Raw genomic sequence first — 14,688 nt, 5'->3', positions numbered from 1 at the left:
CCCATTTTATTCGTCTCCTTTCTAAAATAAAGAATCCCAGTCTTTTCCATTTCTCCAGCAGAGGTTATTTTTTCCCCCCATGCCCCTAAATCATTCTCCCTCACCATCTCTGAACCCCTGTGAATCTGCTCTCTCTCTCTGGAGATGGGGTGCCCAGTACCGAACACAGCGCTCCAGATGGAGCTGCACCATTAGCTTTATATATAGGCATTCTCCTTTCTGTGTTAGTCTCAGGTTTGTTTACTCTGGCTACAGCTGCACCTCACACAGCTCTTCACTGAGCTGTCCACAATGATGCCTGGATCTCTTTCCTGTGTTACAGACTTATTGAGAACCCATAAATGAGCAGCTCAAATCAGTCCCTTCAGCGTGCCAATACTGTATTTAATCATCTGCCATCAGCTTGCTCATTCGCTTCGCTTGGTTACGTCCTCTGACTTTCCCCACGTTCTTCTCTGGCCCTGACTAACCTGAGTGTTCAGCGTGGTGTTCACAGGAGACATTTGCCACCTCACTGTTCACCCCTTCTCTCCCAGATCATTAACACCTATATCCTCAAGGCAGGGTCGGGTCATGCAGTGACCTAAGGAGAAGCAAGAAGACGGGGCTGACAGATATTTGGGGACAGCATCCCTCATCCTCAGGTCCTGGGGGAAATTCACAAGGGATTCCGAGTGGGGAGAACACTGCCTAAGGGCATTTGGCTGACATTGGATATTGTCACTGCAAATTTGGGGCTAGATGGGATCTTTGGTGAGTGGTTTAAGCACCTGCCTTGTCTTTCAGGAGTTATTTTGGGGAGAAGGTGGCCCTGTATTTTGTCTGGCTAGGCTGGTACACCCGCATCCTGTTCCCAGCTGCTGTGCTGGGCCCGCTTGTCTTCCTGTATGGGTGCTTTCATTTTGATTCCAGTCAGGTCAGGTAAGAGCATCGAGGGGACACTGTGCGTGCATGTCATGTCACGTGTCCAAATGTATGCATGAATGTGTGAATACGGGTGATCGCATCTCCTATACATGGCATCCAATTCTGGGGCCTGATCCTACGAGTTCTCTTTCTATCGAACTACCTCTGACTTCTATGGGAGCTCTGCATGGGCTTGCAGGGCCATTGACTTCCAGCAACAGCTCCACTTCATGGCTCACGTTCTACAGTCACGTGACTCCTGTGGACTTTATTGGGATGTGCACTGGCCCTTGTAAGGAATGGCATGTCTGCTTTGGAGAATGGGGACGTATTGCAGGCAGGGGGCAATAGATTGTCAAGTGTGTCCAGACTGCTAGCTACACCCCTGCATCTGGGTGTGACCAGCGGAGTGTGTATGAATATGCACCTGCGAGGAAGCTTGGCAAGGAGGAGACCTCACCTGGCACCACCAGGGCACTAATATCTGGTAGCTGCAATGTAGAGCTTTATTCCGTCCATTAGCGGTGAGTACCTGCTCTGCCTCTCCCTTGGCTGTTGACTGAGTGTGTTGGCTGGAATGAGCACACGGCTGATGGGCTAGCAAAGCAATCCTCGTACTCCTTACTTTCTTTCCTGCTCCAGCAAAGAGATCTGTGAAGCCAACACCACCATCATGTGCCCGCTCTGCGACCAGAACTGCCCGTTCTGGCAGCTGTCGGATACTTGCACCTATGCCAAGGTAAATCAATGCTCTCCAGAGAAACCTTCCATTTCTCCACTGGGCCCTTGTTTCCAATAGCTGCTGTGCCTATGCTGCCTCACGATACACCCAGCAGCACGCGGCCAGTATGGTCTCCCCCCCCACCCCCCCAACACACACAGGAAATGAGTCAGCTGCTGAAGGTGGCCGCAGGGAGATCCTGCATGTAAGACGGCAGAGAATTATGTCCAGTTCCGTTGTCCTGCCCGTGGGGTGGAGGCGTCCCAGGCTTTGGGTTGAGTCTTAAGAACTCCTGGTTTCTCCTCTTCTGCCTCCCATGATGTCCTGAGGGCCGTGGAGCACTGCTCTCCCAGGTGGGACGGGACACCATGCCGCTGCCACGGTCCCCGCAGCTCCCTGGTGCGTCCTGCGTCCTCTCCTGCCAGACTCCTCCCCTGTGCCCCTTTGTAATCCCTTCTTTCTCGGTCTCTCCTTTTCCAGGTCACTCACCTGTTTGACAACGAGGGGACGATTCTCTTTGCAGTGCTCATGGCTCTCTGGGGTAGGTTTCTGTCTCTCTGTGCATAGCACGAGGCTTTGAAGTGGGAATGGCTGCCAGCTCTAGCCTGATGTGGGTCTGGTGACAAACCGGGTTCCCACGCTGTTTATTCAGTACCTGCCAACATCCTCTCCGCCTGGCAGAGAGGTGTAACTTTACCAGGGGAAGGACTGGGATTGGGCAGTGTGTGAAGGGGAAGGGATAGGCACTGGTGAAGTTACGTGCGTTTGGGGATGGGTTTTGTACTCTAACTTTAGATCACTGGTTCAAATCCAGTTCTGGACATTCCGCTCGGGAGTCTGGTTAGGGGCCTGTGTGAAATGAGTTTGGTGGCCCATCTGTCTATGGGTTTTCTCTGTACCCACCGTAGTAGCATCTGTGTATCTAATCTGGTTCCATTTCAGCTCTGAGGTTACCAACATATGCATTCCAAAAGCATTGCCACAGCTAGCACTAACTGGTATCCTCAAGACCTGACTTGGTTGTGGACACTGGAGAGGTGGAAGCTGCCCTAAGTCAGAGCAGTCCCTGGGGCTACTCCAAGCTATGCAGGGGCCCTCTTGGCCTCCAGAGCAGCCCAGAATTCCAGTATAAAACCACTCCTGTATCTCCATTCCTTCCCTCTCTCCTGCAAAGAACAGCACAGGATCTGGCCCATAATGTTTTGCAAGCAGCTTGTGTAGCAGAGAGACGAGACACTTGCCCCAGAACAGAGGTGAGGGGTAAACCACCCAGATGGATGGGAGTCTGTCAACTCTGGCTAGAAAATATACTATAGACTGGCCACCATGTCCTGGAAGTGCATTCAGACCCAGCTGTGATCCTTCTCCTGGATTGACCCTGTGGCTCCCAGCAGTAAACACCCCCTGTTTGGAGGGCTTTTCTGCAGAGGGCTCCAGGCTGCTTCCCTCCACGTTGGAGAACCTGGATGCTTAGCAGCGCCTCTCCTATCTGGCCTGCAGGAAAGGCATGTGCTCTTGTGACTGCTTCGTTAAGTCAATGTCTCCATGGGGCAGAGGAGTTTCTGCTGCTCTGACCACACTGTTCTGTGGTTTCACCTACAGCCACCGTGTTCCTGGAGCTGTGGAAGAGGAAAAGGGCTGAGGTGGTTAGTGACTGGGAACTGTACTGGTGGGATGAAGATGAGGTGAGAATAAGTCTCTCCTTTGCACTGTCTTCCTCTTTATAGACTTAAAGGCCAGAAAGGACCATCATGATCATCTAGTCCGATCTCCTGCACATCGCAGCCACAGAACCTCACCCACCCACTCCTGTCATAGATCCCTAACCTCTGGCTGGGTTACTGACATCCTCAAATAATGGTTTAAAGACTTCGTTACAGAGAATCCACCGTTTACACTAGTTTAAACCTGCAAGTGATCCATGCCCCATACTGCAGAGGAAGGTGAAAACCCCCCTACAGTCTCTGGCAATCTGACCTTGGGGAAAATTCTTTCCTGGTCCCATATATGGTGATCAGTTAGACCCTGAGTATGTGGGCAAGACCCACCAGTCAGACACCTGGGAAAGAATTCCCTGTAGTAACTCGGAGCCCTCCCCATCTAGTGTCCCATCAACAGCCATTGGAGATGTTTGCTGCTAGCAGTCGCAGATTGACTACATGCCATTGTAATCAATCTCATCATACCATCCCCTCCATAAATTTATCAAGCTCAGTCTTGAAGCCAGTTAGGTATTTTGCCCCCACTGCTTCCCTTGGGAGGCTGCTCCTGAGCTTCACTCCTCTGATGGTTAGAAACCTTTGTCTAATTTCAAGCCTAAACTTGTTGATGGCCAGTTTACCTCCACTGTGACAGGTTAGATCCCCTTGGGATGCCACCTGATGTACTGGGGTTTCGCTGAGGCCCTCCTCCTGCTCCACCAGCCTGGATTCCCTCTCCCTGTTTTGCTGAATTAGGCTCTCCGGCCTCTTGCAGCACACACAGAGGTAGGGCCACACTCCGCTGCAGACCCAGACTGAAAACAGCTCGGTGTGAGAGGATTCACCCAGTGTTCATGTGCACACCCAAAATAATACTGTCTTGCGCTGTACAGGAAGAGCTTCACAGCGCAGACTCAAAAAAATTCCCTCTCTCCCTCAATGTAAAGAGAGAGATGCATAACTTCTTTTCCCCCCAGTTAGGAATTGCACAAACTGGGTTTAATAATAAACAAAACAAAATTATTAACTATAAAAGGCAGGTTTTAAGTGAATATAAGAGATAACAAATAGGACAAAGCAGATTATTGAGCAAAGAAAACAAAATCTGCAAGCTAAATTTAATATACTCAAGAAACAGGTTACAAAATGACAGGTTTCAGAGTAGCAACCGTGTTAGTCTGTATTCGCAAAAAGAAAAGGAGGACTTGTGGCACCTTAGAGACTAACCAATTTATTTGAGCATAAGCTTTCGTGAGCTACAGCTCACTTCATCGGATGCATACTGTGGAAAGTGTAGAAGATACTTTCCACAGTATGCATCCTATGAAGTGAGCTTTCCACAGTATGCATCCGATGAAGTGAGCTGTAGCTCACGAAAGCTTATATTCAAATAAATTGGTTAGTCTCTAAGGTGCCACTAGTACTCCTTTTCAGGTTACAAAATGTAATTTCTTATCCTAAATGTTGTTTTAGGCAGGTTGCAAAGTTTCTGTAGCTTAGAGTTCCAGACTGGACCCCTATCTCAGTCTGGACTCCCCCCTTGCCTTCCCTTCAGGTGTCTTTCACAGTCTTTACTCCGTTGTCTGCCTGTCCAAGAAGAAAGTCCCATTTGCCTTCCTCACCACCCTTAAATAAGATTTACGTAAGGCGGGAATCTTCTTGTTTCCCAAACTTGACCCACCCCCCTCTCCTTTTAGTGGAAAATTACTAGAAGTCCAAGATGATGTCTAAGTGTCAGGTGACAGGACCACCTGACCTACTAGTGTCACAGCTACAAGAAGGAGAGATTAGTATCTTCATAGTCTTGTTGTTTCTTCCTAATGGCCTATCAAGTCTGATGGCCTGTTGTCTGGTGGGTGTCTCCCAAATGCACGCCCAGCTGTAATTGTTACATAGTCCATATTCCTAACTTTAGATACAGAGCTGATACATGCCCACAAATTGGAGAATCACATTCAGTAAATCAGAACCTTTCCAATGATCTCTCACATGACCCATCTTGCATAAAACATCTTAGTTATGCCATATTCCCATCATAACAATATTTCTATGAAGAATATGGAGTGTAACGTCACATCCACGTTGACACTTTAACTTAAATAACTCCTCTCCCTCCCTGGTACTTACCCCTCTGATGTGTTTATAGAGAGCAATCCTATCTCCCCTCAGCCTTCTTTTGGTTAGACTAAACAAGCCAAGCTCTTTGAGTGTCCTCTCATAAGGTGGGTTTTCCATTCCTCGGATCATCCTAGTAGCCCTTCTCTGCACCTGTTCCAGTTTGAATGTATCCTTCTTAAAGATGGGAGACCAGACCTGCACACAGTAAACTTCACTCCCTCCCTGTGCCATTGTCTCCCTTGCCAGTAGGCAGGTGAATGCTGGGCTGTGTACAGGCATATGGAAAATTTCTGTTCCTACTGCTGCTAGTAAAGGCAATGCTGGGAGGACACTCACCCCTGCGATCCTAGCTGGTACTGCAGAGGGGGACCCTCACGCTGCAGGAATCTGAACTGGGATTATTGAGGCTCTGCTGTAGGAGAGGTGCCCCCAGATCTTCCTGTCTTTATTAGGAAAGGAGCGCAGGCCCCTGAAGTCCTTTCCCTGAAAGGGTTTTAGATGCAGGCTATGCATTAGGGCGCAGCACAGGAACTACTGTCACTCCTGTTTATAAAGACTGGGGTCAATCAGATCAGTCTGAAACATGCCTGTATGCATGATATAACCCACAGCCATTTCTAGGAATGTCCAATCCAGGCCAAGTTATGGAGACCCTGTGCTAGCCAGGCTGGGAGATGTCAGGCTTTGACATGCAGGCTACGTGAAGAAGCTACCTTAGGATCTGCTACAAGTCCTGTCCCTCTTCTGCCCTGCCAGAACATGTCCGGTTCATCGCATGCTTCCATCTCATTGACAGATGCGAGGCACTACACTGCCCCTGGCTTGCTTTTCCCTAGTGTATGGCTCTGATGCATATTCTTTTCCCCCCATCCCCAGGAGGAGCTGGCCTTGCAGCTGATCAATAACCCCGAGCATACCCTCAAGGAGTACCAGCACTCTTATATCCGCAGCACTATCCTGCTTCTCTTAGTCCTGCTTATGGTACGTGCTGTTGGCTCAGACACCTCCACGGGCTTGGGGATTTCGACAGCATTGAGCTATAAGCGTGAATGACACGGAAAGGCATTTGAGGGGGACAGGACCCTGAATAGCTTCAGGGGCCGGGGATGGACTGCAGAGCCTTTCAGCTCTAAGATGCCGAGTGGCTTCTGGCCCAGGGTGGTGGAGATTTCAAGTCCTCGCCGTTGTATGGCTGCTTGGCGGCCTATGTAGTGATCTCGGTCTGGTTCCTAAAACCCGCCCCCACAGATGAGTCTGCATTAACTGGCCCAGTCTCGGAGCGGGCATGGATTGAGTGGGCCTGCAGATCGTGCGTTCCTAGCCCGCTACTAGAGAGGAGTGAAGCCCATCTGCGGGGCAGTCACTCTGTGGAAAACGTGAACTGCGGCTGCATGTCCTCTGCCTGGTTTTTGGATGGGCGGGGGGCGCATTCAGTCTACAGGGCTGTCACTTGGGCACTAAACTCACACGGGGATGGCAGGGAGGCCGCCAGTTGCACGGAAAAGGCCAGTTTGTTTCCTGTGAGCTCACTGACACGGGCCAGCTGCCTGCCATTCTGCCGTGCTGCGGCAGAGAGAGTCCCAGCACCCATCCCTTCCTACATGCTGTGCTACAGGGGAAATGGTGTAGGGAAAACCTATCCAGACTGTACACCTGGGGCAGGGGGTCAGTGGGGACAGAAACAGGATGGGTGACTATTATGCTACTCACAATGGCGGGGGGGCAGAGTCCACAATGGGAATGCCAGCAACGTCGGACCATACATGCACGCACTTGTTCCTCCACCTCCACTGCTTGTCAATGTCCTCTGTATTAATCACTTCACTCCTCCCAGAAACTGTGCCGGGCACAGGCATTCCATCCTGCAGGCTGGGAGTGGGCACTAAGGGCCTGGATCTTGACCTGCAGCTGTTAAGCACACAGAACCCATCCTCTAGCTGCATTTAAGTCTTCCGCCCCCATGCACCCAGTTTGCTCAGTTTCCCCATCCACCTTCATTACCTGCCTCCCCTGCTCCTCCCATTTCTAATCCCCGCAAGAGCTCTGACGACATGCTGCCCTCCCAGATCACCGTGCTCATTGGCATCGCCCACGGTCTCGTCATCTACCGGGTGGTGGCCACTGTCGTCTTCACCCAAAGCAACTTCGAGTTCATCCGAGAACGGGCCAGCACCGTGGCGGTGATGACGGGGGCCGTGCTGCATTACATCACCATCATCATCATGACCAAGGTACGGAGCGCTGCGTGGTGGAAGCCCTCCTCGTTCTCCCACAATCAAACACCCTGCCCGTCCCTTCTCCCCTTTCACCCTCCCTCTCCTGTGTTGCAGGTGAACAGGCGTGTGGCGCTCTTTCTCTGTGACCTGGGTAAGGCAAAGCGCATGCTGTATTCACCCTGCATCTAGCATCCTCCAGCGCCGCTGGCTGGATTCATCCTGACCGTTGTTGGTGGAGCTCTAAAAGGGGCCTAGTCTCCCCATTGATGTCAATGGGCTTTTTCGCTCTGGCCCTCACAGCTGCTCGTACAGAACATCTTGAAATATGCTAACGCCACCTAGCTCCTGGACGGCCGAGGTTCTCGCCCTTTTTCTTTCTGAGGCCCCCCCCAGCATGCTATAAAAACTCCATGGCCCACCTGGACCGCAATAGCTGGTTTTCTGCATATAAAAGCCAGGGCCGGTGTTAGGGGGTTGCAAGCAGGGCAATTGCCCGGGGCCCAACGCCACAGGGCCCCCAGCAAAGCTACATGGCTCAGGCTTCACCTTTAGCCCCGGGTGGCGGGGCTCAGGGGCCTGGGCTTCCGCTCCAAGTGGTGGGGCTTTGGCTTTCTGCCCTGGGCCCCAGCGAGTCAGATGCTGGCCCTGCTTGGCCCCTGAAACCTGTTGGAGGCCCTCTGGGGGGTCCTGGACCCCTGGTTGAGAACCGCTGCTGTACTGCCCAGCAAAGAGCAGGGAATTGCCGCCACCACCACCACCTCTGTCCCCTAGGCAAATGAAGTGAGCCCTGGCCAGAACTCTAATGAGCACAGCAGGCCGGGAGCAAGTCCAGGGTCAAGGGTTTTCCGTTGGGAGGCCACTAGCATCAGATAGTTAAATAGAGGGACTCTCTGCTCCAGCCCCCATTCTGATCTCCGCTGCTACCAAGCCTCATGTAAAGAGAGGTGAGTCTGGCAGAGAGCCAAGAGCAGGGCTTCAGAGAGCCAAGGCAGCATGTCAGATTGCACCCCGACGTTAACGGGAAGCCAGGGCAGCTGCTGGAGAGCTGGTGAAATCGGTGCCTTCCCAGCTCTAGTTTGAGTGTAGCCCCGGCACAGCTGATTGCCATAACAGAAGCCACAAGTACATGGATCACTGTGTCAAAGTCCTGGGATTGCTGAGGTTTACTAGAACTTGGGCTACAAATCCAGGGGATCAGGTTCAGGTCCGGGGGAGTCTGGGTCACTAAAAGGCCCAAGTGCTTTGGAATGAAAGCACGACGGGCTGAAGGTGCCTGCCCAAGAAGTTTGGGGGCAGGGGGTGGCGGGCTCCTGCTGCTGTGACTAACCCACCCACCTGCGCTCCCGTTTCCAGAGACTCCGCGGACGTTCTCGGAGCGTGAGAACATCTTCACTGTGAAAATCTTCACCTTCCAGTTCTTCACCTACTTCTCCTCGCTGATCTACATCGCCTTCTTCCTGGGAAGGTGAGCCCTGGCCAGGTCCCCAGCTGGGGTCACTGGGCACAGAAGGAGCTGTACCCATTCACCCCGGGCAGAGGTCTGCATTAGTACTGTAACACACAGCCAGGGCCAATCACCCTAGGGAGGCCCATAAACCCAGTCAGGTTTGCTTGGTGCTTCTAACCATTCGTTGCAGGGGGAGGGGATTGGCTGCTCTGGTGGCAGGGATAAAGAAGGCTGGTGCTGCTAGTGAGTGAGTGAGAGAGGGCTCCTGTAGCCTGACTTCCTGGATGTTGATTCTGTGGGTGAAATCTTGGCCCCCTGGAGGTCACTGGGAATTTTGCCATTGATTTCAATGGGGCCAGGATTTCACCCTTGTTTTTTGGGCTGGGGGTGTAGTTCTCCACCTCTCTCGGCTCGTCTTTCTCTCGGTTTCTGTCTGTCCCTCTCTTGCTGGGCTGGTGCGCTTGACTCCGCCTGTGTTTATCTCCCACCCCCTCTCTCTTTCAGTCTCTGTACCTGCCTCTCTCTCTCCCCTTTGGTGCCTCGGTGTCTGTCCCAGGGGGAGTCATTACCCTCCCAGCTCCCTGCTTACAGAGGGAGGTGCTAAGAGCATTAGCGTCAGGCCTATTTAACTCTGCACTCTCCTGGTCAGGATTAACGGCCGTCCTGGGAACTATGTGCGCGTAGCTGGCAAGTGGAGGCTGGAGGAGGTGAGTAAATTGTCCATAGTGCTCTAATGCCCTCTCTGCCCCTTCCCCACCACATCCCTGGCACTGTCTCTGTTAAAATCATTGCTTCCTTCTACCCAGTACAACCCTTCCAATCACTCCAGGTTCTTCTTGGCCCATGTATCTAGCACCCAGCCCTTTGTCCCAAAGCCAGCCCATCTGATCCGCACAGTATAACTCTCTTCTCTTTGCAGTGCCACCCCAGTGGCTGCATCACTGATCTCTTTATCCAGATGGCCATCATAATGACCCTCAAGCAGACCCTGAGTAACTTGGTGGAGTACCTCACCCCGTAAGTCAGCACACCCTAGGCACTTAGGCCAGTAGGATGCGCTCACATGTCTGAACTGTACATTTCTGCTTGCAGAAGCACTCTGCTCTGATTACAAACTTTAACTGGGATTCCCCCAGGCAGTGTCTGGGGAAAGCGAGTGTGAGGCCAGTTGCTGAGATAAGTTCAGTCAGCAAATTCTCTTCATGAGAATGAAATCTGTCTCTGGAGAAGGAAGTTGTAGTCTCTGAAGTAGATCCGGTCAGGGGACAGGAACAATACCGTGTGACAGTGTGCCTAATCACAGAGCCAGAATAGTGCATTCCGAATACAGACCCATGGATTGGAAGGTCCATACGCAGAGTTCAGCTCAGACCTAGTCACAAAAACGATTTGAGAAAAGAACAAATAAATCAAATGGGGCTTTGCGCCTGGACAAGTCAGACAGAAAAAGGGCTGAACTCACTAAATAAATTATTCCCCATGAAAAGCTTGGCCTAGCTCTACCTGGCACCTTGACCCAACTCTAAATATTCACTCCATTTTTCTTTTAAAAATAATTTTCTTTGACATTTGGAATGGCCCTCCGAGCTATTTAGTATGTTTGCCACTTCCTGAATTTTTAGGCCCCAACTTTACTTGTCTTGGGGAGCAGTTACACCAAAATAGCCCTGTTGCTTTTAGTAAGATTAGTCTCATGAGTACATGCTCATCGATGTTGGAACGGGATTCACAGTCAGGCCGTAGGTAAACTACAGCTATTGGGCCATCTTATAGATGGAAACTGCCTTCTGCTATCAGTACGAATTCCCCCAATCACACCAGCAGAAGGTGTTTGAGAGAGAGGAAAGGGGAGAGTGTGTGTGTGAGACCCTACCACAGAACCAACCCACTGCTCAAGTCTCCATGTTGGTGTTCCAGAGGTGTAACCGTTGGCCCAGTGCAGGGAGCTGCTCTGGTAGCCCCCACACTTGGCTCTTTAGCATATATCCCTCACCCCTCTGCCTTTGTGTTACTGTCCCTGCAGCTGGCTAAAATTAAGGTTCCTAAAGTCGCTTGCCAACCCAACGAACAAAGACAAAGTTCACACAGAGAAAGGACCCCAGGACTCCTGCAAGGAGCAGTGGCTCAAGAACTACCAACTCAGCGAGGTCAATGTCTTCAGTTTGTTCGACGAGTTCTTGGAAATGAGTATGTGGCGCTCTGGGGTCACAGGTGTAACTAGTGGGCAGCAGGGAATGCCTTTGTTCTCCGGTGCTGTGTTCTGGGCACACGCCTGCCCATTCCCATTGCCTCTTCTCTTGGGGTCAGTTTTTCTCCAGGGGCAGCAGGTTTTAGCTGCTGCTTCAACCCAGGTTTCCTTGCACCCAGTACACAAAGGGTGTTCTGAATGCCCTGGAGCAGGGCGTGACCATGCTTCCTGCTTCGGGGTCCAGTTCCTGATGTTGGGGCTAAGGGGGTGTCATACCCTTGCAGCTAGCTGGACTGGGGCTCCTCTGAGAGAAACTGGCCACCCCTGTGACAGAGCAGTAATACCAAACGCCCATTCACATCCCTGGGAGTGGGGGCAGGTCCTAGGTCTCTGCTTGTGGAACGCAGTCAGGCTTGGTGACTCTGCATTCACCACTGAGGGAAAGGTGCAAGGGAACCAGCCCTGCAGCTCACCCAGTCTGTAGCCCATCCCTGTGCTAAGACTGCAGAGCCCAGGGAGAAATGGGCACAGACTGGGCAGATTCACTCACACACCTGCTAGGGGTCACTCACACATATCTTGCCCCAAGCAAGATCTGGCAGGTAACTGTGCGGCCTGGGAAGGATTTGTGCCTCAGGGACGGCCAATTCCTTTCCTGCCCTGTCCCGCCCTTGCTTCTGGTAGCATTTGGGTACTGGCTGTGACCACTAGCTACTACTCTCCCCTCTCCTCCCCCCATCCCTGTTCAGCTAAGGAGCCTGCACTTTGGGGAATGGGGGCAGAGTACAGGTCTCACCCCTCTGGGATCACTCCTGCATGGATGGCGTTGGAGAAAGTAGAACTGGGCGTGAAGCTCCTGATTCTCTCCCCCACCCGCCCCGCCCTTCTATGGCTACAGCCATGAAGTGAGCAGGTCACACGGAGGGCTAGAGGGGGAGTCTGACTCATCCTCTCACATTGCCATGCCAACATCCGGCTCTGAGGCATCGCGCATACAGGAAGTACTTGGACCTGTGGTCTAGCTGGATGTCCCCACAGCTCCCTCACGGTACCTGTGCTTCGTCCTGTTCTCAGTGATCCAGTACAGCTTCACCACCATCTTTGTGGCTGCCTTCCCCCTCGCCCCGCTACTGGCCTTCTTCAATAACCTCTTTGAGATCCGGCTGGATGCCATCAAGATGGTGCAGCTGCACAGGCGCATAGTGCCTAGGAAAGCCAAAGACATCGGTGAGCAGGGGCCAAGGGGAGGGGCTCTCCATGAAGAGCATGGGCCCAATAAAGAAGGCACTATGGGGAGGGGGGGGAAGGGCTAATCTTACCCCAAGACTTAACAATGGCACTAACTACTGCAGCCGACTCTTTCCCTAAGTCACGGTGCCAGAACATTTGTCTGCTCCCGTTTCTGCTGTTCCAGGGGACAGTTAGAGATAGAGGGTGCATTTGAAGAGCTGGGGGGAAGGGGCAGGACTGGAACAGCAGGGGGGCTGTAAGTCGGGACTGAGGCGCATTGTAGAGGCATGGGTAGAATCTAGATACGCTTTGCTTTGGCCAAGACGCATTGCTAGTTCCTCACGTTCATACGCAGCCCGTCCGCCCGCCTCAGTGGGTGGATACGGTACTGGGTAAGGCTCATCATTGTAGTGCTCTTACTGATGCACGGCTGCTGTGCTGGGCCACCCCGCTGTGCCCCACAGAGCACAACTCCAGAGATCAGCCTGGTCAAGCCCAATCCTCCTCCCATTCATGGCAATGGCAAAGCTCGCAGAGCAGTGTCCTGGCCACCAACGCAGCTGTGGGTATGCCTAGCTGGGCGTGTCTCTGACTTCTGTTCTCTTTCAGGCATCTGGCTGCAGGTTCTGGAGGCCATTGGTATTTTGGCCGTCATTGGCAACGGCCTGGTGATCGCCATCACCTCAGACTTCATCCCCATGCAGGTCTACAAATACACGTACAGCCCCTGCAAGCTGCAGAAACGCACTGATATCAAGTAAGTGTCACCCCACAACTGCCACAGCCTTTCCAGAACCGCGGCCACCTTGCTCGCTTTCTGCGTCTGAGTGAGCCTGTCCCTGTTGCACGGGGAAAGCCATCTCTCCCAGCACCACTGGGCGGCAAAGCCCAGCCAGGACCTTGGGAGCTCTGCTGCTACCCTACGTTCCCTCTCGCTCCTTGTGGCTCTTGGGATGGTCCCCACGAGTTCCGGGAACTGCAGCTGCTCCCAGAGTTGAGCCTGTAGGATGTGAGGCTGCATGGTCTTCCCAGCAGTCCTTGCTCTAAGACGCACAGTAGGCTATTGGGAAGCCTGCAGAGGGATAAAGAACCAGCCAGATTTGGCACAGGTGAGGTAGTGATCTCTAGAGGGACGAGCAAGAACTGCAGCCAAAGTTATTTTCCACTCCCATTTCCACAGAGCAGATCTGTTGACAAGTTGGTATCTGCTTTGTACACAAATAATGCAAACACCTGCTAATTGTGCTCAGATGACTACCAAAAAGATACCCATTCACTGGCTGCTGGCCGTTCTGGCTATTCAGACTAATTAATGCCTACTTTTGAAATAGACACTAAAGTAATCCACACAGAAATCCATAGGGAAGCTCTTACATTTTGTGTAAAAACAGCTGTTAACTGCGGCTGTTAGCACTGCAAGAGTGCACTTGGTCGTGTTTTTCACACTGGGCTACCCGCTTCCTACAATGTGATCTAATTCTCTACATGTGGAGTCAATAATTGATTGTTTTAATTGTGTGGTTTGGTCAAGCAGTAAAAGAGTGGATTAGTCCCAGCCTGGAACAGTCTCTCAGCCCCTCTCTAAGAAGCACCCTCTCTCTCTCTCCTTCCACTCCTCCCCCCACTACAGAAAGGATGTGGACAAATTGGAAAACGTCCAGCGGAGGGCAACGAAAATGATTAGGGGGCTGGGGCACATGACTTATGAGGAGAGGCTGAGGGAACTGGGCTTATTTAGTCAGCAGTAGAGAAGGGGGGGGTGGGGGGGTGGGATTTGATAGCAGCCTTCAACTACCTGAAGGGGGGTTCCAAAGAGGATGGAGCTAGACTGTTCTCAGTGGTAGCAGATGACAGAACAAGGAGTAATGGTCTCAAGTTGCAGTGGGGGAGGTCTAGGTTGGATATTAGGAAACACTATTTCACTAGGAGGGTGGTGAAGCACTGGAATGAGTTACCTAGGGAGGTGGTGGAATCTCCATCCTTAGAGGTCTTTAAGGCCTGGCTTGACAAAGCCCTGGCTGGGATGCTTTAGTTGGGGTTGGTCCTGCTTTGAGCAGGGGGTTGGACTAGATGACCTCCTGAGGTCTCTTCCAACCCTGAGATTCTATGATTCTAAATCCCACCCCCTTAAATTGCACTGCTCCAAAAATCCATCCCTTCTC

General features: G+C 52.1%; 1 protein-coding gene across 3 annotated transcripts in view; it reads left to right on the top strand.

Annotated features, from left to right (window-relative positions):
* Positions 1-14,688, top strand: part of ANO9 (anoctamin 9) — a 41,608-nt gene that overhangs the window by 18,311 nt on the left and 8,609 nt on the right. For 2 of the 3 annotated variants that reach the window (XM_073347022.2, XM_073347020.2), the window contains exons 9-21: positions 787-921; positions 1,549-1,645; positions 2,108-2,168; positions 3,230-3,312; positions 6,322-6,426; positions 7,512-7,676; positions 7,776-7,812; positions 9,015-9,126; positions 9,758-9,815; positions 10,028-10,125; positions 11,132-11,295; positions 12,371-12,523; positions 13,136-13,283. In XM_073347022.2, coding sequence (XP_073203123.1) covers positions 787-921; positions 1,549-1,645; positions 2,108-2,168; positions 3,230-3,312; positions 6,322-6,426; positions 7,512-7,676; positions 7,776-7,812; positions 9,015-9,126; positions 9,758-9,815; positions 10,028-10,125; positions 11,132-11,295; positions 12,371-12,523; positions 13,136-13,283 — 1,416 coding nt within the window. The remainder of the gene's footprint in view (positions 1-786; positions 922-1,548; positions 1,646-2,107; positions 2,169-3,229; positions 3,313-6,321; positions 6,427-7,511; positions 7,677-7,775; positions 7,813-9,014; positions 9,127-9,757; positions 9,816-10,027; positions 10,126-11,131; positions 11,296-12,370; positions 12,524-13,135; positions 13,284-14,688) is intronic. The other variant, XM_073347023.2, reaches the window with a different exon arrangement.

Source organism: Lepidochelys kempii, chromosome 6 (assembly GCF_965140285.1).
Source record: "Lepidochelys kempii isolate rLepKem1 chromosome 6, rLepKem1.hap1, whole genome shotgun sequence".
Lineage (NCBI taxonomy): Eukaryota > Metazoa > Chordata > Testudines > Cheloniidae > Lepidochelys > Lepidochelys kempii.
This window is presented reverse-complemented; position numbering and strand designations above follow the sequence as displayed.